The sequence below is a fragment of the Pteronotus mesoamericanus genome, unplaced genomic scaffold (genome assembly GCF_021234165.1).
Source record: "Pteronotus mesoamericanus isolate MK-2021 breed Mesoamerican mustached bat unplaced genomic scaffold, CSHL_Meso_final scaffold_371, whole genome shotgun sequence".
Lineage (NCBI taxonomy): Eukaryota > Metazoa > Chordata > Mammalia > Chiroptera > Mormoopidae > Pteronotus > Pteronotus mesoamericanus.
The window spans coordinates 614,282-636,601 of NW_026555314.1; the positions used below are offsets into that span (position 1 = coordinate 614,282).

At 56.1% G+C, this 22,320-nt stretch overlaps 1 protein-coding gene across 1 annotated transcript in view; it reads left to right on the forward strand.

The window, feature by feature from the left end:
* The window catches only part of BCR (BCR activator of RhoGEF and GTPase), a 110,090-nt gene that overhangs the window by 81,470 nt on the left and 6,300 nt on the right, over positions 1 to 22,320 (forward strand). Inside the window, exons 11-18 of the mRNA XM_054592822.1 lie at positions 1,029 to 1,148; positions 2,064 to 2,139; positions 3,648 to 3,752; positions 4,403 to 4,477; positions 6,760 to 6,857; positions 8,738 to 8,869; positions 20,589 to 20,648; positions 21,582 to 21,691. Coding sequence (XP_054448797.1) covers positions 1,029 to 1,148; positions 2,064 to 2,139; positions 3,648 to 3,752; positions 4,403 to 4,477; positions 6,760 to 6,857; positions 8,738 to 8,869; positions 20,589 to 20,648; positions 21,582 to 21,691 — 776 coding nt within the window. The remainder of the gene's footprint in view (positions 1 to 1,028; positions 1,149 to 2,063; positions 2,140 to 3,647; positions 3,753 to 4,402; positions 4,478 to 6,759; positions 6,858 to 8,737; positions 8,870 to 20,588; positions 20,649 to 21,581; positions 21,692 to 22,320) is intronic.

The window sequence follows — 22,320 nt, forward strand, 5'->3', positions numbered from 1 at the left end:
GCAGCACACAGGCCACTGGGCGAGCTCTACTGGGCGTCTGACCCGCTTCTGGATTCTGGCACCTGCTGGACATCCCTGTCAGGCTTGGAGCCACCCAGGATGTGGGATGGGAGAAAGGCCCACCTACCATGACAGGGAGAGCATCCCAAGTAGGGGGTGCAGCCCCTTCTAGGTGTCCTGAACTGCACCAGGCAGACCCTTGGCTGTTTCTGGAGAGGTTTAGAAGATGTTGGGAACAGTGAGGATGAGCCCCTCGTGTGTAGGTTCCGCCCAGGGCAGAGCATGTGCCATGTGGTGGCCGCAGATGAGATGGGTTCCTAGGAGGTTGACCTAAGTCCAGGGACGCCTGGCTGAGGTGGGCGCAGCAGGACAGGGGTCCTCCTCGCCCCTCACCCACCTGCAGCCTGCTGCACAGAAACCCAGCGGGATGAGGAGAGCTCAGGGAGACCAGTGAGAGCACAAGGCTGTCTCTTCGTCCAGCGGCCCTGTGGCCTCCAGGGCCACGTCCTGAGGCAGAGGGAAGCCAGGGCCGTGTTCCTGGGGCTGCTTGGCCCTGTGTGCTGCCACCGCTGCACTCATCTACGTGTGACCTCCTGGCTTCAGCGGCTTGGTCTGCTCCCCAGGAGGGAGGCGCATGGCACAGGGCAGGCAGGGTTTCCCTGACCAGGTCCTGGGGGTGCATCTGGCCCTCCAGTAGGACCTGTACAAATGCTCCCAGGGGGCCTGATGCTGAAATGTGGGCAAATCCAGGAGTGGGGAGCGGTCCCCGGGGTCACAACAGCCCCCTGCCCTTGTCCAGGTGTGAAAAAAATGGAAAGAAAGGAGGTTTGTAAAGGCCTCTCCTCTGGCCTCACCAGGGAAAGAACTTAATTCCTTCGAGAAGCATTGGCTGAGCATGTCCCGCAGCCTGTGCCCGGCCTCCACCCTGTAGCCGGCAGCAGCCGACCGAGGCCCTGGGCCGTGCTGAGCTGCCCGGCAGTAGGGACTGACCCCGGGGGTGGAAATGTGACTGTGACCTCTCCCCACAGAGAGCCAACAAGGGCAGCAAGGCCATAGAGAGGCTGAAGAAGAAGCTGTCAGAGCAGGAATCGCTGCTCCTGCTCATGTCTCCCAGCATGGCCTTCAGGGTTCACAACCGCAACGGCAAGGTCGGTGCCCACTGCAGCCTCTCTCTGCTGGCCAGCCCCCACGCCGCTCCCCACGCACGCCCTCCTGGCCCCTGGCTCCCATGCATCAGGAACATCCTGCAGTGCTATAGCCAGGACCCTCCCGCCCAGCCCTGTGGCAGCTGTGACCCCAGCTCCCACGTGGCCTTTGCAGCAGCAGCCGTTTCCCCAGGAGAGTCTTCCTACACTGAGAGAGGCTTGTCCTGCCTGGCGCACAGAGGCACACGGGTCCTCTGATCCGTGCTTTTGGCCGTAGCCCCCAGGCTGACTAGCAGCTGGCTCAGCCCCCACAGCTTAAAGGTGGGGGTGGGTGTCCAGGGAGTCTAAACAGGGCGCGGTGCTTGCACGCATGTGTGGGCCCAGCCCTTGGTGGGAGGATGCTGTCTGGGAACCTGGGCCAGGTGGCACCTTCTGTCCTGAGCCTGGCTCCTGATGCCATCTGTAGCCTAGGCCTCTCCCATGAATAGGTGACAGGCATCACATCACCTGTCAGCATGCAGCTGAGCTCTGCGGGGGAGCCGTGTCTCTAAGTCTCAGCAGAGGGCTTGTGGGTTAGATGCAGGTCATCGGGGCAGCATCAGCCCGCACCTCAGCAGACTTCTGCGTGGTAACCTCCTTCATGGCCCTAAATTTGGATACATCACACCCTGACCCAGGCAGTGCAGGCAGGGACTGGTGCCAAAGGACAGTTGTGGCCCAAAGCTGGGCTGACGTGAAGGGCGGAGAGTGGCAGAAGCTACGAGTTGTGCTGTGAACACATCTGGTCACAGGGCCCATCCAGAAAGAGGCACAGGGGTGCGCCTCCCAGGGATCGTGACAGGGAACAGCGCCCCGGGCATGCTGGGTGCCAGCTTAGCTGGGGCAGAGATGACGGGAGTGTGTCCTCCTGGTCCCCAGAGTTACACGTTCCTGATTTCATCCGACTACGAGCGCGCCGAGTGGAGAGAGAACATCCGAGAACAGCAGAAGAAATGTAAGTGGTCTCTGCGTAGAGACAGGTTATATTCGGGAACGCGAGGGCTGAACGATCACCTCATCCTATGGTTCAGACCTTTACTTCCCCTGAGCAGTGGATCTCTTATCCAAGTGAGATGTTAGGTGGAGCTCTAACTAAGCAAATCAATCGGAGAGACGCTGTCCTGACAGGCCCTGCCTTCTGTGCTTCCCTCCTTTCTGGGCCTCCCCCAAATCCTCTGCGCACCCCCCCTCACCTGCCCTCTGACCTTTCCTGTGAGCCTCTCCCCCCTGCCAGGCTTTCCTTGAATTTCCCCTGCTGCCTCCAGGACCTCCCTACCCTGATCCCTGCCTGCCCCTGGGGCCCCCTGCACCCTGCTGCCTTCCTGCAGGCCTGACACGTGGCCCACTGGTCTTGTCTGCCCCCGGGCCTGCCCTGCCCTCCACCGCCACTTCATCTCCATGGCCTCCCCGCTTGCTCCCACCCCGGCCTTCCTCCCGCAGCTTCCCCACACCCTGACAGCTGATGCTGAAGAGGCCATGCTCTGCTGGCCGCAGTCTGCTCTCCTGGTGGCCAGCGCTTGACCGTTCTCAGGACAGGATGTGCCCTCCCCTCTGGGGTGGCTCCTGCTCTGGGCGCCTCCTTCTGTTAGCAGGTTTTCCTTCTCCTGGGCTCAGAGCTGCCCCTGTCCTGCCTGGCAGTCTCCAGGGTGGGAAGCAGACCCCACCCCAAGTCCTGAGGCTGCAGCTACAGGGGGCTTTCCTCCCCCCATCCTCCCACCCCTTGGCGTGTGATTCGCAATTCCTGAGCCATCTTTGCTAAGAGGTCCTCAGGTACTCCTTGTGTGCCATTGTCCCTGAGGGGCCAGGATGAGCCATATCCCAGGTGGGAATGGTCCTCCCACAGCCATGGGCTGTCTTGGTTACCTGCTGCACACAGACTGCACACTGGCTCTGCCCTGCACTCTCGTCCCCCAGGTTTGTCATCTGTGCCTGTGCTGAGTCCCTGTGTCCAGGCGGGGGGCACTCCTGGCAGCTCTGGTGGCCGAAGCACTGCTGTGCTCGTGTCCCAGGGTTTCCTGTTATAACCAAGGACCTAAATCGGTTGCAGTGTTTTAGCGCCTGTTCCCTGCTCAGCATTGTACCAGAAATGACGCTTTTTTCTGGTGAAGGACCTGCATTAGCAAAGTAGGGAAAGAGCTGTGCCGGGTGCCTATCTGGGGAGACCCCATAGGAAGCTGCTCCAGGTCCCCGTCTCAGAAATGCCTCACGGCTGTGCTGAGCTGGCAGGCCGGTTCTGTGTTTGTAAGGGTCGTGCTAAGACTTCTCCTGCCCTCCGCGCCCAGCCTGGGCCCTCTGGGGCCATACCTTGCCCTGACACTGACCAGCTCCTTCCCTGGAAGCAGATCACCCCTCATGTGTCCCCTCATCAACGTGTGCTGAGGGTTCAGTGCGGGTGGGGAGCATCGGTCCCTGGGTGTCCTGAAATGGCTGAGAACCTGTGCCAACTGTCTTCCACCCTCTCAGGTTTCAAAAGCTTCTCCCTGACGTCTGTGGAGCTGCAGATGCTGACCAACTCATGTGTCAAACTTCAGACGGTCCACAGCATTCCACTGACCATCAACAAAGAAGGTGGGCCACCCGAGGACCGCCGTCCCTTTCTGCTGTTAGTCTGTCCTTGGGACCAAGGATTTCCATTCGAAAGGAATATGTGTGTTGCTTAGGGCCACGGGCCTCCCCCAGGAGCAGATGGGGCAGGCTGGGAGCTCTCTCTCCCCAGGTAGCCACTGCTGGGTGATCGAGGAGACGGGTAGCCTCCCTCATCCGAGACACTCCTCAGACTCCTCGTGCTCTAGGGCTGGGCCCGATCCCCCATCCCGCCAGCCCTCCCCAGCCGGCGGCTTCCTGCCACACCCTTGGTTGGGCTGCGTTTTGCATTAACTCTCACACACACTGGTGTACACTCAGCCGCGCACATAGGCGTGTGCTGTGCACATGTGTGCACACACACCGCATCCATGTCACACAGTCCCCTGACCCTTCTGTCCTCATTACGTTTCACCTTAGTCACTGGCCTGCCTGTGTTGTGAAAACAACCAGATCTCAAGGTCCCCAAGACAGAGGCCGCAGTGTATGTTTCTGGTCAGTGGCATGGCCTTACCCCTTGCTAGGCAAATGGCAGCCACAGGGTGCCCCCTTGAGAGTTTATTGTGAAGCAGAGCCTGTCGCCTGCCTCCCTCTCTCAGGAGGGCAGACACTCATCTCTCTCGTCTCTTGCACAGATGATGAATCTCCTGGGCTCTATGGGTTCCTGAATGTTATCGTCCACTCTGCCACCGGCTTTAAGCAGAGTTCAAGTAAGTAGCTGGCTTAGGGAGGAAGGCAGCAGGGCACGGAGCCAGGGGATGTGGGGAACTGGGGAAGTGGCTCAAATTAACCATCAGGCGTCTGTGACCTCTGACCGCTGGAGATGCTTGTGCTGGGTGTGGAGTTGTTTTCCTGGAGTGGATCCTGCCCTTTCCCATACTTGTCTCTGGTCCTAGGAGCTGGTGAGCTGACCCCTGCAGGTGAGTCTTGTAATTGCAGGGGCTGGAGTTTGCTACAGACAGAAAACGCAGTGAGGTTCCAAACCAGGAGTGCGGTGGTCAGCGGCTCCTCAGTCTTGATCAGCAGAGTAGATGTAGCTGCTCTGCCCAGCTGGATGAATACCCTTTCCAACCTCCTCTCTAAGTGGGGGGCCTCTCCCAGCTACTGGAGCTGTTAGAGCAGTGAGGGCTGGTCGCTTTTCAGTCCAGGTTCAGCACACGCCACACCTCTCAGCATGGTACCCCGAAGCAAGCCCTCAGAGTCCCTCACAGGAGGACATAGGGCAGGCACCATCCTGCTGACATTTCCCACTGTTGCTCCAAAGCAAACACTCTGCCACAAGCCACAGAATAGGAGAAGATATTGAATATTTATGAGATAAGGGATCTGTGTCCAGAATACATAGAGAACTCTTACAAAAATCAATACTAAAGATACAACACAATTAAAAAAAAAAACCCAGAAGATTTAGGTAGACACTTCACTAAAACGCAAAGTTAATAGTCATATGCAAAGAAGTTCCTTGTCTTTGGGGAAATGTAAACCAAAACCACAGTGAGCTACCACTTTATACCCACTGGGACGGTGGTAATCAGAAAGACAAACAGTGTTGGCAGCGATACGGAAAAATTGGAATCTCAGATACTGCTGGGGGGATGCAGAGTGGTTCAGACACCCTGGAAAATGGTTTCACAGTTTCTTAAAAAGTGCAACATGATCCAGCAACCCCACCCTTGAGAAATGAAAACATGTCCACAGAAAGACTTGGATGTGAATGATAAAATGTGGTTCATGCATGCGCTGGAACACTGCTTATTTGGCAATAAAAAGGAATGAATTATTGACTCGAGCAGCAACAAGCATAAACGTAAAAAAATTTATGCTAAATGAAAGCTGCCAGATGCAGAAGACTACATATTATATCGCTGTGTGTGTGTGTGAAGTTTCTAGAAAGGCAAAAGATGGAGGTAGACAGCCTATCAGTGGTCGTCTAGGACTCAGGGTGGGAGAGAGAATTGACTGTACATGATCCCAGGGGACGGGGAAGGCAGTGTCCTGAAATGACGGAGGTGCTGTTGGCACACGTGTTTAAATTTACCAAAAATCCTCAAACTGTACACTTACCAGGGATGGATTGTATGGTATGCAAATCATACCTCTGTAAAGCTGCAGCACACATAATTGCTTTCCTGGGCACCTCTTGGGCTGTCCCCAAATGCTGGTGTGTCCCGGGGTCCCATCAGGCTTGCCCCCTCACTGCATGAACTCCCTTCTTCCTGCTCCTGAGGGCCCTTCCATCAGCAACGCAGCCGACACCTGGAGCTGCCTTTCCATCCCCACGTCTCCTAGCCTCCTGCTGTCACCTTTCCCTCTGTCTTCTCAGTGTCCTGTATTGTAAACTCTGCATCTCCAGACTGAACCATTTACTTGTCGCTAATTCCTGCCCCAGTGAGAGGCACCACCCTGTGTCCTGTGACCAGGCCAAAACCACCATCCTGATCACGGGTCATATCAGTGAGATGCCGTCTCTGTCCACCTGCCACTCCCTTCATCCAGCCCTCAACAGGGGCCTCTGCCCTGGTCCCCAGCCACCAGGCCTTGCACCCTCTCTCCCTCTGCACCTCACGACTCTCCCAGCACTTGCTGCTTTCAGTGCCCAGCACGGGCCTGCGGTGCCCTTGGCCCCATTTCACCTGGTAAAACCCAAAGTGGGGTCTGCGGAGGTCATAGGCACATCCCCCTGCCTTGTGCCCCCCTGGCGGTGATGGCACATTCACCTCTGCCCGGCCCACCAGCATGGGGCCCCGCTCGCCTAGGGGCTTTGGGCAGGGTTGGCCGAGGGACCATATGATCCAATGCTTTCGAGAGGGGCCGGTTCCCAGCCGCCCGCAAGGGGCGGAGTCATCAAGTAAGGGCCTGCTCTGGTTTGGTGTTTTATTTTAAAAAGAAAATCAAGACCGTTTTCTTCTGATTTCAAAAATAACTCCTGCTCTTATAGAAAATTTGGGCAGCGTGGAACAGCGCGGTCACCCTCTTGTGTCGCCCCCCGCAGATCTGTACTGCACCCTGGAGGTGGACTCCTTCGGGTATTTTGTGAATAAAGCCAAGACGCGCGTCTACAGGGACACCACTGAGCCCAACTGGAACGAGGTGAGGGGCCCCTTCCTGTGGTTCTTGGATGCTGAGGCGGTCTTGGCAGTCTTGGCCAGAGTCTAAACCCCAGCAGCCCCTCAGCGGCTTCCCCTGAAGGCAGCGCCGCCAGACTTACGGGAACCTCCTGGGGGAGGGGTGACTTGTCCAGCAGATTTTATCTGCAGCTTCCCGAGAATTTTACCCTCCCTCCCCCATCACAAAGAAATGACCTATTTTGCTAGAGAAGTGTTTGGGAAAGAATTTACAAGGGCCTCTTGTACGGCCTTTGTTATTGCTTAGTGTTGACTTGGTAAATTTCCATCACTTTTTCCTCTGAAGTTGGAAGGAGCCCTCTGTGACCCTCCTGGTTTCTGGAAGCTTGGGGCTCTGCCCTGGGGGCCACGGTGGGGATCTGGGAGAAAGGGTCCTCTGTTCGTCCCAGGTTTTGGATGTGTGGGTTGCTACTCCGTTTGCCTCCACCTTGGAAAGCTGTTGTGTAACCCACTTAGCCAGCTGGCTTGCCTTGAGCCTTTGGGAGTAAAGGATGATGGCAGAGTGGCAGGCTTTGATGGCGTCCCCACCTCTTTGAGAGGTGCCATTTCCTGGCCTCTAGAGCAGCTGTGGCCCTCGGGGCCTCATTCTTTAGGATGCAGCGGAGGCAGCCGGCTGCAAAGAGCTGCCACCGACCCACCTGCTCCCCTGCAGAGGAGGCTAAGACCCACCTTGCTGCCTGGTCCCAGACAGCTCCTATGACTGGAGGGGTGGTGGGACCAGGACCCCAGTCTCATTTTTCAGCATCGAGTGCTCTGATCGTTAGACTTGCTACATCACTGGAGTTAGGGTACAAGAAACGGATAGAATGACCTAATCATCATAGCTCTGGGCATCCCTGCGGAAAGGGCTGTGTCGTTGCTGTCCTGAGGGGATCAGAGCCAGGTGGGTCCGTCACAGAAAGCTTTGCAGAGAGCGAGAGGGTCGTGACCTGACAGGCAATGAGTGGGAGGGTTCTAGACGTTATGCAGAGAGGTCAGGTGCAAGCACGGGAGGGGGAGGCTTGAGGGACTGAGGCACGAGGGTCCTGCAGTAGCAGATCACCTGGCAACTACCCTGGCTGGACCCGCAGCTGCCCCCAGGGTCTTACCCATGCCCCATACACGCACACCGTCCCATTCCTGTTCGAGCTTGGAAATATCTGCTTTGGTTTTCCCCTCACGCTTCTCTATTTCCCCACCAAGAACGCACGCCCACAAAAGCATTGGTGTGAAATGCGGAATTTACTGAGGGTGCGCGGGTGATGGAGGAGAAAGTTAGCACCGCACACCTCCCAGCGGACAATCCAAACGACTACCAGAACAGTTCTGCCCTCTTAAGCCTCGCTCTTTCCTATGTCACCTCCTGGGTCAATTTTTTTCCCTTTCAGATACAGAAAGAGTATGTTTAGGTTCACAAAATAATTGAGCAGAAAGGACAGATTTTTATATACTCTCCGCACTGCCCCCCACCCCGCCCCACGCACACATGCACAGTCTCCCTCACTATCACCAGAGTGGGACATTTGTTGTCATCAGTGAACCTACGATGATACATCATTATCTCCCAAAGTCCATTCAGAGAAGGTCCACATTCGCAGCCAGCTCCCCTGAACTGATACAGGCTGTGTGGGGACGCGCCACCCTGTGAGATGCTGGGTTACAGATGAGGCTCACAGAGACGCAGCTTCTGAGGGTCTGCATCCCGGGAGGGACCTGAGGAAGGTCTGGAGGGCCGGGCCCTCCTGGGGCAGCGAGCAAGCTGTTCGCTGAGGGGCCGCCCTGCAGGGGGCCCCGTGGGCCTGTAGCCCCAACCACCACACCCTTGGACCTGTTAACGTTGACTTTCCTTCCTTCTTGGAGCTGCAGGAGTTTGAGATCGAACTGGAAGGCTCCCAGACCTTGAGGATCCTGTGCTACGAGAAGTGTTACAACAAAACGAAGATCACCAAGGAGGACGGCGAGAGCACGGACAGGATCATGGGGAAGGGCCAGGTCCAGGTGAGGCTGCCGCCCTCCTTGGCCCTGTCTGTCTGTCGAGTGTCCCTTAGGCCCCATCTTGTCCCCAAGGGCATTTCAGTTAAACTTGTATTTCCAGCCGAGCCTCCGTTCCTCAAGGGAAATGGGTAGGGGGTGCCATGGGCTGTGATTGGCAGATAAGAGGCCAGCTCTTTTGGGAAAAGCACAGAAATCTTGGTCCACCCGGCCTGACTTCTAGACGCAGGTTCCAGGGGCTGCAGTGCAGGCACAGGTCCCCCGAAGAGATGGCCTAGAAACCCCCTGGTTGGCCAAGAATAAGTGTCCATACACAACCAGCAGGGGGTCCCGAATCATCAGGGGAAATGATCCAGCCCTCAGTCCTTCGAAGTTTACCCAGGCCGTTTACCCAGGCCCGGGAAGCCTGCAACCAGCTCACCCGCTTCTTGACAGACAGGAACTACGCCGCCTGCTATGTTTCTCATGGCCTCGCCTGCCCAGTTCTGCTTCCCATGGGAGAAAGCCCAAGTATCGTCTTCCTTGCACGGTATCTTACCAAACCCAGCTAGGCAGTTCCTCCCAGCCCTGCCCTGGAGGTGGCGCTGATGGCTCCCTCCCACCCCCACACCCTCAGACCTTGGGGTGAGGCCTCCCAGGGGAGTGGGCTGGGCCTGCCAGGTGCTGGTGGGAGGACAGTGCTCTCCAGGCAGCCCCACCTCCCTCCCATGGGGGCAGGAAGTAAAAACCCTTTAGTGGTGAAATGCTGAGCAGCAGAAATGATGGAGGGAGAGCATGACTTGTCCCTGAGTAGTTTGGCGTTCTGCTGGGCCCACACGCTCACCAGTCGGACCGGCCAGTCCTCACTTCGCGGTGGCTCCAGGCACTGCTGAGGTTCACCGGGTTCTTGGGAGGTGAATCTGCCTGTTTTCCCACCTTGGAAGCTCATTAGGGATCTCTGGCTCAGGGCCTCTGGGGATCCCCGAACCTTGAGACCAGGTCCAAAAGCAGCAGTACCCCTCTGACCACCCTGTTCTTGTCCTCATCACCCACCTACTAGCTCCTCGGAGAGCAGGCTCTTAGCCTTGGCTGATCCCATAGACGGGACCGGGGGCTGGGCTTTCCTAAGGGTGAAAACCAGGCTGGGGCGATGCTCCAGTGAGTTGCTAGGGTTTGGTCTGTGTTGAGGGGGCAGTGCAGCAGCTTTGTTAGCACAGGGAAGGCAGGATTCTCGGCCCTTCTCTCAGCTGGGGATGGTCTGCCAATGCCAGCTCCTGGTTCAAGACACTCAGTAGATGTCCTGAAACCTACCGGTGTCTTCAATCTTGGGTGAGAAGGGCATCGTTTCTCCTTGCTCCGTCAGCCACAAGTTTCCTCAGCCATTCGTCACCCTTGGTAGAGTAGACATGCAAGGCAGCGTTTATCAGTCATCCCACTTCTGGGGTCCTGATCAGGCCCTGGCCAGCCAGGGCTCTCCCCGCTCCAAGGTTCTCCATGTGAGCTTGGTGTGGGTCCCACCTTGACAGACGGGGCGTTGTGCGTTTGAGGAGGGGCTCACATGCATGATACGGGTACTTACCATTTTACAACTCACGTGCGTTGACTGCCCACCGTATTCTTGAGATCCAGGCCTGTATTTCCACGTAGATCTTGGCTCTACGGGAATCCCATGGAGTGAGCCAGCCACATGAGTGGCCCGTTCTGCTCTTGATGGACACTGAGACAGCTTCCAGATTTTGCTATTCCATGAGCGTCCTGGTGCTGGACTCCTTAGAGAACCGACATGTTTTCACACCTTCTAGGTGACAGTGACAGTCAGAACTTGGTCCTTTGAGCCTTTACTGCTCTCCTCCCCCACGGCCTCCTCCCTCTCCACCTTTGCGTCTGCCTGCAGCCTGGGCACCCTCACCCACACCCAGATACAGTGAGCCAAGGGTGCCCATAGGCTGGGTGCCTGGCTCCTTTTTTCAGTTCAGGTCCCAAAGACCTTTGACTCTATAATCATTTGAAATGTTTACCACTAGGGTTCTGGGGACGTTGGGATTTGAACCAGGGCCTCTGAGGATTGTCCATGGGTAATGGAGATCCCAATGGGAGAGAGAGAAGAACTCATAGTCTTCCTCCTCTATTAGAATCAAGCCCTCTCTGGAAGCCTTTGCCGTGACATGACTGGGTATAAACAGAACATTCTCTATGCACAAGCTGTGCTCTCCGACAGCTGGGCAGCAGGCGCATCCCAGGGAAGGAGAGAATGGTAAAGGGGGGGCGGGGGAGCTCAGCAAGGGACGTCTCCGAGTCCCTGGTTGCTCTTTGCTCCTTTCTGCCATCTGACCCCAGCCTGGATTTCCCCATCTGTGTGCAGTGAGGGGTGCTGTCCAACCGCTCCTTCTAGGAGGACCCAGATGACCCGGACGTGAGATGGCAGGGGGTGGAGGACATGGGCTCTGTTTAAAAAAAATATTTGTGACACTTGTTGAAACAACAAGAAGACTTTTTTTCTAAAATTAGACTTTATTTATCACCAACAGTCCAGTTGTAGAATATTCTCATCACCCCCAAACAATTTCCTCATTCCCATCAACAAACACTTCCTGTTCCCACCCCCAACCCAGGGAACCTCGAGATGTGTGCAGGGACCCTGCAGTGGGATTTTGCCACAGGGGAGAGGGATGCAGCTCAGCTCCAGATACAACAAGGACAAGTGGGGATTTCCAGCCGAGGAGCAGGGTGAGGGGGTGTCAGTGGATGGAAGTCGGAGAAAACCTCAGGGGCGAGAGGGGATTCTGGCTGGGAGGACCTAGTGGGATTCTCGTCAAAGGCAGGCGGCGGGGGGGGGGGGGGGGGGGGGGGGCCAGACATCACCCGAGGTGATCAGATATCAGGGACAGGGGACTCTGGCTAAACAGACTTAGCAGGATTCTTGCTAAAATCAAGCTCATGAGGATGTGCCCAAGGTTGAATCCTAGTTGGAAAACAGCTCAGAGCAGCCTGGCTAGAATTCAGTCAAAGAGACTCTGCCAACTCCCATGCCCCACTACACCGCCTGTGACCTCGGGCCAGTCATCCTGTCACCAGTCCAAACTTGTCTCCTCACCTGTAAACTGAGGCTTGGGCCTCAGGTTCCTAGTCCTCGTTACTAGAGAAGGCGGACTCGGCTCCACCCCCTCGTCTCCGCTTCAGCGGGAGGGGGAGGAGTGGGAAGTTGGCCCCGGAGCCGGCAGGAGCCAGGGAAGAATCCCAGCATTCAGCAGAGGGATGTTTGTGACTCGAGCCGTGGGAGGCTGCCTTGGCCCCTGGAGACCGGGGCTCCCAGCAGCTTATTGATGAAGCTGGATTCATCAGGAGGAAAAAGGAAGGAAGGAGGAGGAGGCGCGGTGATGACGCCCGGCCACCTCAGCCAGTTGGCGCGCTCTCGCCCAGCCGTGGCCGCGGATGCTGGCTTTGTGTGCGGCGTGCCTTGGGGAGGACACCCAGGACTCCGGGACCCAGCTCTCCTGAGACCAGGCTTTTCCTAGTAACTTCAGGCACCTTCCCAGAGCGTTTTCTGGCCGGAGCATGGCCTGTGTCCCCCCAGGCGTTTCCTGTCCCCCATATGCATTTTGACTCTTAAGTGGAAAGCTCCTCCTGTGAGGTGGAGAAGGCACAGCACCCCATGAGTGTCTGGGGGGGCCAGGCCCTGAGGGGCCCTTCCAGGGACCGTGGGATGGAATCACATCTCTAGCAAAACTGCTCAGACGCATGTCTGGGCAGGAGGTCACAGTCACCTGGGGAGTTGGGTCCCAAACTCCCAGGGCTGGGTGCTGGATGAGTGGTTTTATTTCCCTACATGATGCCAGTGGGCCGAGGGCCCGGGAACCCCCAGCCTGAGTCTCCAGTTTTGGCTCAGACTCCTCAAGTGACTGTTCTGAGTGAGTTGCCAGGACCCCACTTCCCCTCCTGAAAGATGCAGACTCCATCAGAGAAGGGTGGGAGGCTCCCCTTCCAGAACCCCAGATAGGTGAGCTGGTTTGTTTGGAGCCTTAGGCCCCAGGGCCAGAAAAGTGGAAGGGCAAAATGTACAGCAAGGACGCAGCCCTGGGATGCCAACTATGCAGTAAAGAGCCACAGACTCCCAAATCCAAGCCCTTGAGTGCGGACAGGTGCAGAGGGCCTGGCGAGGGCCCGCTCCAGGCCAGCGCTGAGCCCCACTGAGCCCCTTGAACAAGCAAGGCCATTGCAGTCTGTCCTGAGACACTAAGAGTCCACTGCGTCACCCTAGTGATCGAGGGGGTGCCAGGCCCCAGGGACCCCGAGTACAAGAAGATACCTGCCCCCAGGCTTTGTAGTCCACGAGAGAAGGGTTCGGAAGGAAGGGCACTGCCGATGCGCTGAGAGTCGGAGCAGGACCTGCCCGGGAAGGTCGGGTGGCTTGGGTGGTGCAGTTATTTGGGGAGACTCAGGGGACAGAGAAGTCTTCATAGTTGGCGGCCACTGAGCCTGGACTTCAGGGGGGAGATTCTCCCAGACGGAGAAGTCGACGTTCTGAGCTCCAGTACCAACAAGGGCACAGGATTTGTGGAAATGCACGGGTCTCAGTGTAGCTGGAGGCCGGCCGAAGGAGTTGGTAACCTGTCCCAGCGCTACTGGGGCGGGAAGGAGGCTTGAAGTCACTGCCTGAGTGACACCCTGGCCCAGGGCCAGACCAGCATCCAGGAGTAATCGCCAGGGCCAGCAAAGCCCAGGACAGTTGGAGCCTTGCAGCTGTTAGGGATGTCTTCCTTTGGTCTTTCCCTCTTCTCTGAATTTTCTCTGTTGCCAATGTCCACTCAGCCCTGTTTGTTCTACTTAGAGGTAACTTTATATCAAGTCCTGCAATTTTGTCTTCCCCCATTTTTCCTGATCTTTTGGGTTTCTCACTGGGCTCACAACTCACATTCCAGTGGGGGCATCGGAGTTGATTCTTTTTTAATAACTTTTTAAAAATGTATTGATTTGAGAGAGAACATTGATTTGTTCCATTTACTTTTGTATTCACTGGTTGATTCTTGTACGTGCCCTGACCAGGGATCAAACCGACAACCTTGATATATTGGGACAACGCTCTAACTAACCAAGCTGCCCAGCCAAGGTTAACTGAATTTTTTAAAATGTTTTATATGAGTCTCAGGTGAGATTGGGGCCTGGGGTCTCTGATTGGACCCTTGCTTTATCCGAAGCTGGTGCTCAGGCTGAATGCGGTTTTCATACTTCTCTGCCAGCCTGGGTTCCTTGCCTCGTGCATGGAAACCTGGCTGGATACAGGCCAGCAGAGCCCCCAGAGCCCCTTCTAGGGCCCCCTGGCACCCATGCTGCAGCCCTCCTCACCAAGTTGTGAGGTCTGCCTACTCACGGGCAGTCCCCCAGCTGACTGCCAGTTCTGTGGCTCTTGTAACCCAAGGGCCCACTGAAGTGCCGTATGAATGTGGAGATGCCACCAAGACATGCACACACGTTTTCAGCAGCACTGACCATGACAGCCCCAAACTGGAAAGACCCCAAGTGTCCCTCAACTTGTGGGTGGATAAACAAAATGCAGTGCATCCATACAGTGGAATATTATACAGCCATAAAAAGGAAAGAAAATTCTGTACATGCTACAACGTGGGTAACCTTAAGAGCATTACGATAAGTGATATAAGCCAGACACAAAACGGTGAGTGCTGTGTGATTCCGCTGATGCCAAGTTCCCAGAGTAGGCAGATTCCTAGAGACAGAAAGTGGAATAGAGGTTAGCAGGGCCTGCAGAGGGTGGGAACAAGGAGTCATTGCTTAATGGGCGTGGAGTTTCTATTTGAAAAAGTTACGGAGACAGACGGTGACAATGATTGCACAACACTGTGGATGTACTTAAATGCCATGGAATTAATGCACTTATAAGTGGCTGAAATGGTAAATTTTATGCCGTGTCTATTTTAAGAAGTTAAAGGCACGGGGATGGGCGTGGAGCCCAGACTTGCAAATCGCCCCCTCCAGGGCAGCCGCGAACACCAGAGGGCTCGGTCGGCCCTGCCCGGTACAGGTGGTGGGAAAGCCTTCAGCTCTGCCTCCCCTCCCTCGGCCACCCCTCAGAGCCTCACCTATCAGAGGGCAGGTGCCTGGTTCTCAGCATCCCCTGCACACATAGGAAGTGCTCACTCTGTGCCAATACACATTTTACTGTATCTACATTAACTGCAATTCCGTTATATATCCCGTATCTATGTGTCTGGGCACAGATACCACAGTGAGTAAAACAGACAAAAGCCCTGTCCCCAGGGCTGTGGAGGTAACTTAGGTAGGCAGGAGATGGGGTGATGGGAAGCCTGGTTTTCAGTAGGTGGTCAGAGACAGCAGATCCTGTTATAAAGGCGCTGAGAGTCCCACCTGCAGTCGCAAAGGATTACGCTAGGGCCATGTGTGTTCTGGCCACATGGCCATTCACCATGCTGGGGTCCCCGTGTGCTGGAGAAGAGGGTGCCTTCTCGGGAGCTTTGGAGGGGTCTCAGATGTATGAGATGTGGCCCGTGTCCCAGGAAAGAAACTGAGGTCACCTCTTAAACACCCACATGGAGGGGGCTGGGGTCTCTTGCACCAGGAACCTAAAATGGGTAATGGTTGTTTTTAACAAACATTTGAGGAACATTTTAGGCTGTAAAAGTTAAGAGCATGTAAAACTGTGTGAGCAAATCCCTCTTGTTCAGGTTCCCCGGGATTGTGCTGAAGAATCGTACCATTGCCACTATGGAAGCGTGTGGCCGTGGTGACCGGGACCCTCCTTGCTCTGTCTTGGTCCAGTTGGGCCCTTCTGTCTTCTTTTCCTGGCTCACCATGTGATGCATCCAAATTTCTTTTGATTGTTTATTTATTTTTAGAGAGAGGGGAAGGAAGAGAAAAAGAGAGGTTGAGACACATCAGTACAAGAGAGAAACATTGACTGGCTGCCTCTCACATGCACCCCAACTGGGGACCTAACGCACAGCCCAGGCATGTGCTCTGACTGGGAATTGAACCGGCGGTCTCTTGCTTAGTGGGATGATGCCCAACCAGCTAAGCCACACTGGTCAGGGTCGATGCATCCATTTTTAACTGTAAGTTTTTAGTAACTTACAGAGTTGTACAGTCATCAGCAGTTCAGATTTATAATATTTCCATCATCCCAAATGATTTCCTTATTCCCATTTAGTCACTCCCTATTCCCACCTCAGACCCAGAAGAGAGAAGAAAGGAAGGGGGGGGGGATTTTCCTTTGTTCTTTTGTGTATAGATTTGCCCATTCTGTTGTATATGTTTTATATAAGTTGAATCATATTATATTATGTGGTCTTTTATGGCTGGCTCCTTCCACTTAGCATGTTTCTGAGGGTCATCCACGTCGTAACAAGTAGCAGCTCTTCATTCCTTTTTAAGGCTAAATCATAATCTGTCATATGTGTGCGTACACCCCGTTTTGTTTAGCCATTCACCAAAGCCGAGGGACACTTGGGTTGTTTCCAGCCAGGGGCCATTACGGTTAGCGCTACTGTGAACATGTGTACACAAGTCTTTTTGTGGACGGATATTTTCATCCTTCCTGTGTGGAGACCTAGGAGTGGGATTGTTGAGTTGGGCAGCCAAGTTTAACTTTCTGAGGAACTGCCCTACTTTTCCAGAGTGGCTGCAGCAACGTTACATCTCCCGTGGCAAAGTGAGGATGCCTGTTTCTCCACGTCCTCCCCAACACGTGTCAGTCTCCTTGATCCGAGCCACCCTAGGGGAGGTTGTTTTATCTTTTTAAGATGATAAGTGGTTGGGACCAGAGAAGGGCAGAAAGGTAAAGAGATGGGGGATGGCCCCGGCCGGTGGCACAGTTAGTTGGAGCATCGTCCTATACGTGAAAAGTTGGAGGTTCGCTCCCCAGTCAGGGCATGAAGCTAGATTGCGGCTCTGGTCCCTGGTCAGGGACATACGGGAGACAATCAAGTGATGTTTCTCTCTCCCTTTTCCTCTCTACCTCCCCCTTCTTCTCTCTCTAAAATCAATAAACATTTCCTCGGGTGAGGGTGAAAGAGAACATGTGGGTGATGGACCCCAAGAGAACAGATTGCGGTGACAGAGGAGAAGCAACCAGGCTTTTGTTCTATTCTTGTCCCTAAGAAATCCCACTGCAGGGAGTGGGTTATGACACAGACTTACGGAGCTCAGCCAGGAGCAGTGGGGAGGCCCTGCTGGTCCATCCTGGGTGGCCGGGGCTCAGACGAGATGCAGTCTCCAAGGAGGCGGTGAGGAGGGAATGGCATTTCCTCCTGTGGACCGTTCAGTCCTGCCCCGACGCCTCAGCTGCGGGTGGATGACAGGGTACCCTGTGCTTGTCCCCCAGTGACCCATCTGGCCTTGCCTGCTACCGAGCAAGCAGGGCAGCGTCTGGTCCTCAGCCAGGCTGCTTCAGGGCAGCGCCCACTGTCTGCCCAGCCTGGACTTGGCGCCTCCCTCCACTGCCTCCCTGGCGGTTGCGAAGGGCAGTATTCTAGGCGGCCAGCCACCAGGCCCACCACCCACACTTGTTCCTCTGAGACCCCTACCTTGCCCAACCCTGGGGATGCAAGGAGGATCCAGACCATTCTGAGAACTCTGGGTTAAGCAGACATCACCCACCACCCGGTCCCCATTCCCTGGTCGTCGCTGTGACCGTGAGACCCAGAGGGGGCGTCCGGAGCACTCTCACATTTTCCCAAGATGTTCATTTCCTGGTCCCCACTCCTTGATCATCTGTTTTTTCCCAAACCCCCACTTGTTTATTTCTTTGGTGCTTTAAATAGCCACTCGAGAGAGCCTGCCAGCCTCAAACACTGCTCGCGGCTGGACTGCGCGACCCTCGGCCTCATCGTCGTGTTATTCTTCATGCTGCTTCCGCTCTGCTTAGCACGCTCTGTTCTTTGGAACCGGGCCAGCCTCGGGTTGGCCTTTCCTACTAGAGCCGCCATCCAGGGAGACTGTGGGGATGGGGTGCTGTGAGGAGCCACCTGCTGCCCCATGGCCCAGGTCTCGCTCTGAAGGCCAGCTCGTGCTACCGCCCCTGCGGCCAGGTGGTGGCGGGTCTGGACCTCAGTGCCGGGGGTGGACAGTGGCACCAAATCCCCTCATCACTGGGCCAGCTATTCCAGGGGTGGGGGCATGTCCCCCACCAAGTCCATCCGAGACAGTGCATGCCTTTGGCTTTATTGGGGTTACTGGCTGGGGTGTTGGGAGCCCTGGCTGGGGGGGCGCAGTCCTCAGAGCACCTCCTGCCATTAAATGGACTGGCCAGACAGCCGTGTTACTCAGTGTTTCCAAAGGGCCCACAGGAAACTGGCCACTTGAGAAGGAAGCTTGACTTTTCTGGACTTCAGAGAAAACCGTGACACAACAGAATTCCCGTAACCAATAGGCTGCTGGTGGGGTTGTTTTTTCCACAGAGACAAAAAAGTAGAAAACGCGGGTAATAGGAAGTTTTGGCCTTGGCAAGGCAGCCAGCAGAGGCGGGGCTTCCCACAAAGCCTGGTTAAAAGGCTGCAGAGGCCGGGGGCTCCCTGTGCTCCTGCCCAGCTGTGCTGGCCTCACAGGCCAGCAGGACCGAGGATGCGAGAGGCGCTGTCTGTCCCCGCCGCCATGCAGGGCCTTCTGCGGTGCTTCCACCGGAGCCGGGTAACCTCCGCCGACAAGCACCTGTGTGCTCGAGGCACTGCCCTGTGGACCCACATTCGAAACCTCATGTGCAAGGGCAAGGTGGGCCAGCGGGGTGGGCTCTGGTTTCCCCGGGGGCTGTGTCAGGGCAGGGTCTGTGCTGCCCAGATGTCTCAGTCGTCTCCTTTCCCGGTCTCTTTGCATGTCTGCTGTGCTTGCGAGCTCTCAGTTCTTAAGGGGAAAGGGGCCCCGTGATTATCGATCTTTGGAGGGAAAGGGAAGGGTTTCTCCTGGCAAACCTGCCTGTTTCCCTTTTGTAAACTCTCCTCCCCCCATTGGTGTTGAACTCTCCGTAGGGGCAGAAGGAGCAGCACCTGCCCCCTCCCGGGCGGCCAGGACACGGATTTGGGGGCAGGGGTGCAGCAGCAGTGCACCCCGCTCACCCGTTTTGCCCCTCCTCATCCAGTTGCGAGCCTAGAGCTCCGCTGTCCCCAGAGTGGGGAAGTGCCACCAGGGAGGGTGCCTTTCCTGAGTGGTTTGCGATCGCCTGGTCCCTGCTCTTAGACCCTGTCCCTCAGTGGCGCGTCCCTGTTTCCTGGGAGCATGGCCCCTGAGGACCACCTGGGGCAGATGCTAAATGAGAACCTGTGACCATGCAGCCCCAGGAGATGCTCTGCCACCATGGTTTTTCTGGGTCATCCTGTCCGTGCGCTTCAGATCCTTAGGAATGTTGGCCAGTAGGACTTAGAAGGCGGAGGCGAGGGGGTGAGCCCCGCAGGGGCACCTGAAACGAGGCTTCTGCAGAGCAGGTGTGCCGGGCAGGCCCCGCTGGGCACACCTGGGAGGCATAGGCAGCTGGGCCTTGTTTTCCAGCCACCACACCCACACAAGGTCCAGAGGGTTGTGACCTCTTGGGTCCCGTGCAGTGGGTAAATGTGTGATGCCTGTTCTGAGCACACCCCCCGCCCAGACCTGCAGGGCACTAGGCTCAGAACTGTTGTGTGTATATGTGTGCACATGTTTGTGTACTTGTGTGTGCAGAAATCATGAGGCGTGGTCCCTGCTCTTAAGTTCTTGCCTAATAGCAGTAATGACCCATCACTCAAGGCAAGGGATGACATCCCAGGGCCCTGTGTGACAAGTGGCAGGTTATGTGGTATCAGACAGTGGCTCTCTGACCTGGCTTCACACCACAACCTCATGAGGAGGTTTCTAGTCATTCGAACCCCAGAACCCACCCTGAGCTGCTTGTCGACTTCATGGGTGAAACCCGGGGAGGTACTGTGTTGGCAAGAGCTCCCCAGGTGTTTACCCATCCAGCCCAGCCCGCTGGCGGGGAGCACGTGCTCCCCAGAACAAGGGAGATGGAACCCTCATGGAGGGGGTCATGTGCCCTGACCCTGATGGCCAGGTGTCGTACAGCGGCACAGGCCAGCGCTTAGACAATGCTCTGTGGGGGTAGATATTTAGAGGGGCCACCTAAAGCCCCTCACTCACTAGCTTTGTGATTTGGAGCTGGGCTCTGGCTCCTCCTGGGCCAGACTCCCTAAGCCCCAGGACTGGCCTGGGTTGGAGGCCCCTGACGCACGAGGTCCTGCAGCCAGACTGCAGTGTGCACTATGGGAGGAACGGTGGCTGGAACTTTTGGATGGCATTGTCCCCAAGAAGCTGCTACTGAAATGGAGCTTCTGAAGTGTCGCTTAAACTGACCATTCAGCTCCAACCGAGCTGTAGGTAGCACCTGTGATGGTGAGTGAGGGGGAGCAGGGAGGCCCCCAGTTCCTGGACTGCCAGCATGGACCTCAGCTCCCATCTGCACAGGACGGAGCGGGAGCAGGGGGCAGGCTCCTGAGCTGTCACCCCTCATACACAGGGTGAGCCTGGGCCCCAGGCAGCAGAGGTCTGGGACCAGAAGGGCTCTGAGGTTCCCATGTTTCCAAGAGGTCCCCTCCTCCCTGTGGGCTCTACTTGGCCTCCAGACAGAGGGGCTGGCCAAGGTCCCGCTCTGGTTCCGACTTAGGCGTGGAGAAGGAGCAGGCTTGGGCCGCTGCCCGGTGGGGCCTCTGCACAGACCCCAGGACCTCTGTCAATTGTAACTCCTTTCTTTCAGCTGGACCCCCAGGCCCTACAGGATAGAGACTGGCAGCGGACTGTCATTGCCATGAACGGGGTAGGTACCCACGGGGTTCTGTTGGCACTGCTCACCCCAGAAGGTTAGCGCTGAAAGGGGCGTGCGGCTGGAGGCGGGAGACGCCCTGCAGAGCAGAACTGCTGCACCCGAAGGAATCGCGTGGGGTCTGGAGTGCCGTCGCTGGCCGGGCACTGGGTGTCCCTCCTGAACCCCTTGGCCCCTCCAGAGCAGCCAGGGCCTCCGCCCTGGGGTCCACCCATGGAAACTGGGACTCCTGATGAGTCCTCAGTGCCCTTTGAGAAAACAGGATCGTACACCAGAGGTCTGGGCATATATGACAAAATGTTAACATCTGATAGATAATTCATGGCTTTTTGTTACATTATTCTCCGGCCTTTTTTTCTAGTTATTTTTTTTTATGATTAAGAAAGATACAGAGAAAGGATTGGTGATTACTAGAGACAAGGAGTGGGGGGTGCGAATTGGGTGAAGGGGGGGCGGTCAAAAGGTACGAAGTTCCTGCTATAAGATAAGTAAGCCCTGGGGAGGTCATGGACAGCGTGGTGACTACAGTTAATAATACTGGTGTTATATATTTAAAAGTTGTTAAGAGAGTAGATCTTAAAAGTTCTCATCACAAGAAAAAAATGTGTAGCTGTGCAAAGTGATGGATGTTAACTAGACTTACTATAGTGATCACTTCGCAATATATATAAATATCTCGTTATTACATTGTACACATGGAACTAATGTTATATGCAGTTATAGCTCAATATTTTAAGCAAGAGAGGCAGTGGGGATTGTGGGGGTAGGTTCTACAGCAGCAGGTCCTTCCACCGGCCGAACTAGCCTGGCCCTCGCCTCGCACCGGGACGTCAGCCTGCTTGCCCCAGGGGTCGAAAGCTGTGCCCCGGGAACGTGGGCTGTGCGGGCCAGAAGGGTGAGAGGGCCGTTCCCCTTCTCCTCCCACAGATTGAAGTGAAACTGTCAGTTAAGTTCACCAGCAGGGAGTTCAGCTTGAAGAGAATGCCTTCCCGGAAACAGACGGGGGTCTTCGGGGTCAAGATTGCTGTGGTCACCAAGTGAGTGTCAGGGGCTTGGGCTCTCGGGTCTCTCGTCGTCCTCCCCTCAAGGGGAAAGAGCAGAGCGTGTGTCTCCTGTCCGTGCATGGCATGGCTGCTGTATGAGGCTGCCCCCCAGGCCCGTGGGGGCACTGCGTGCTTAGCTGCCCCCCAGGGTTACTGAAGAACTTAGCCCCGTGAGCTCAGGAACACCGGTGCCCTTTCCTGTGCAGGGGGTTTGGCCCCCACAACTCCCAGAACTATGCGAGGCAGGGTTTTCTTCCCACACTTGGACTTTGTTATGACGTGGGTTCCCGGTGAATGATGGCAACCCCTGCCTCTTCGTTACGGGCCGACCAGAGGGGAAGCCGGTTACTGCTTTGAGGGCAGTTCTCAGGGACCCAGGCCACGTCCTCCCGGAATTTACTCACTCCCCCAATGGAATCGAGCTGGGGCCCTGACCTGGCTGGCTGTCCAGGCCGGGGCCTGCGTCGGGTGCTTCCCAGATACCTAGTTGTGTCAGAAGACTGCTGCCCGCCCCCAGCTGCGCTCCAGCCATCCCCGCAGCACCCCTGGAAGGCTCTGGGGGTGAGCAGAGAGGACTCGGTCCGCGTCTATCCCAAGTAAGCGCCGCTAACGAGGGCGGCTCT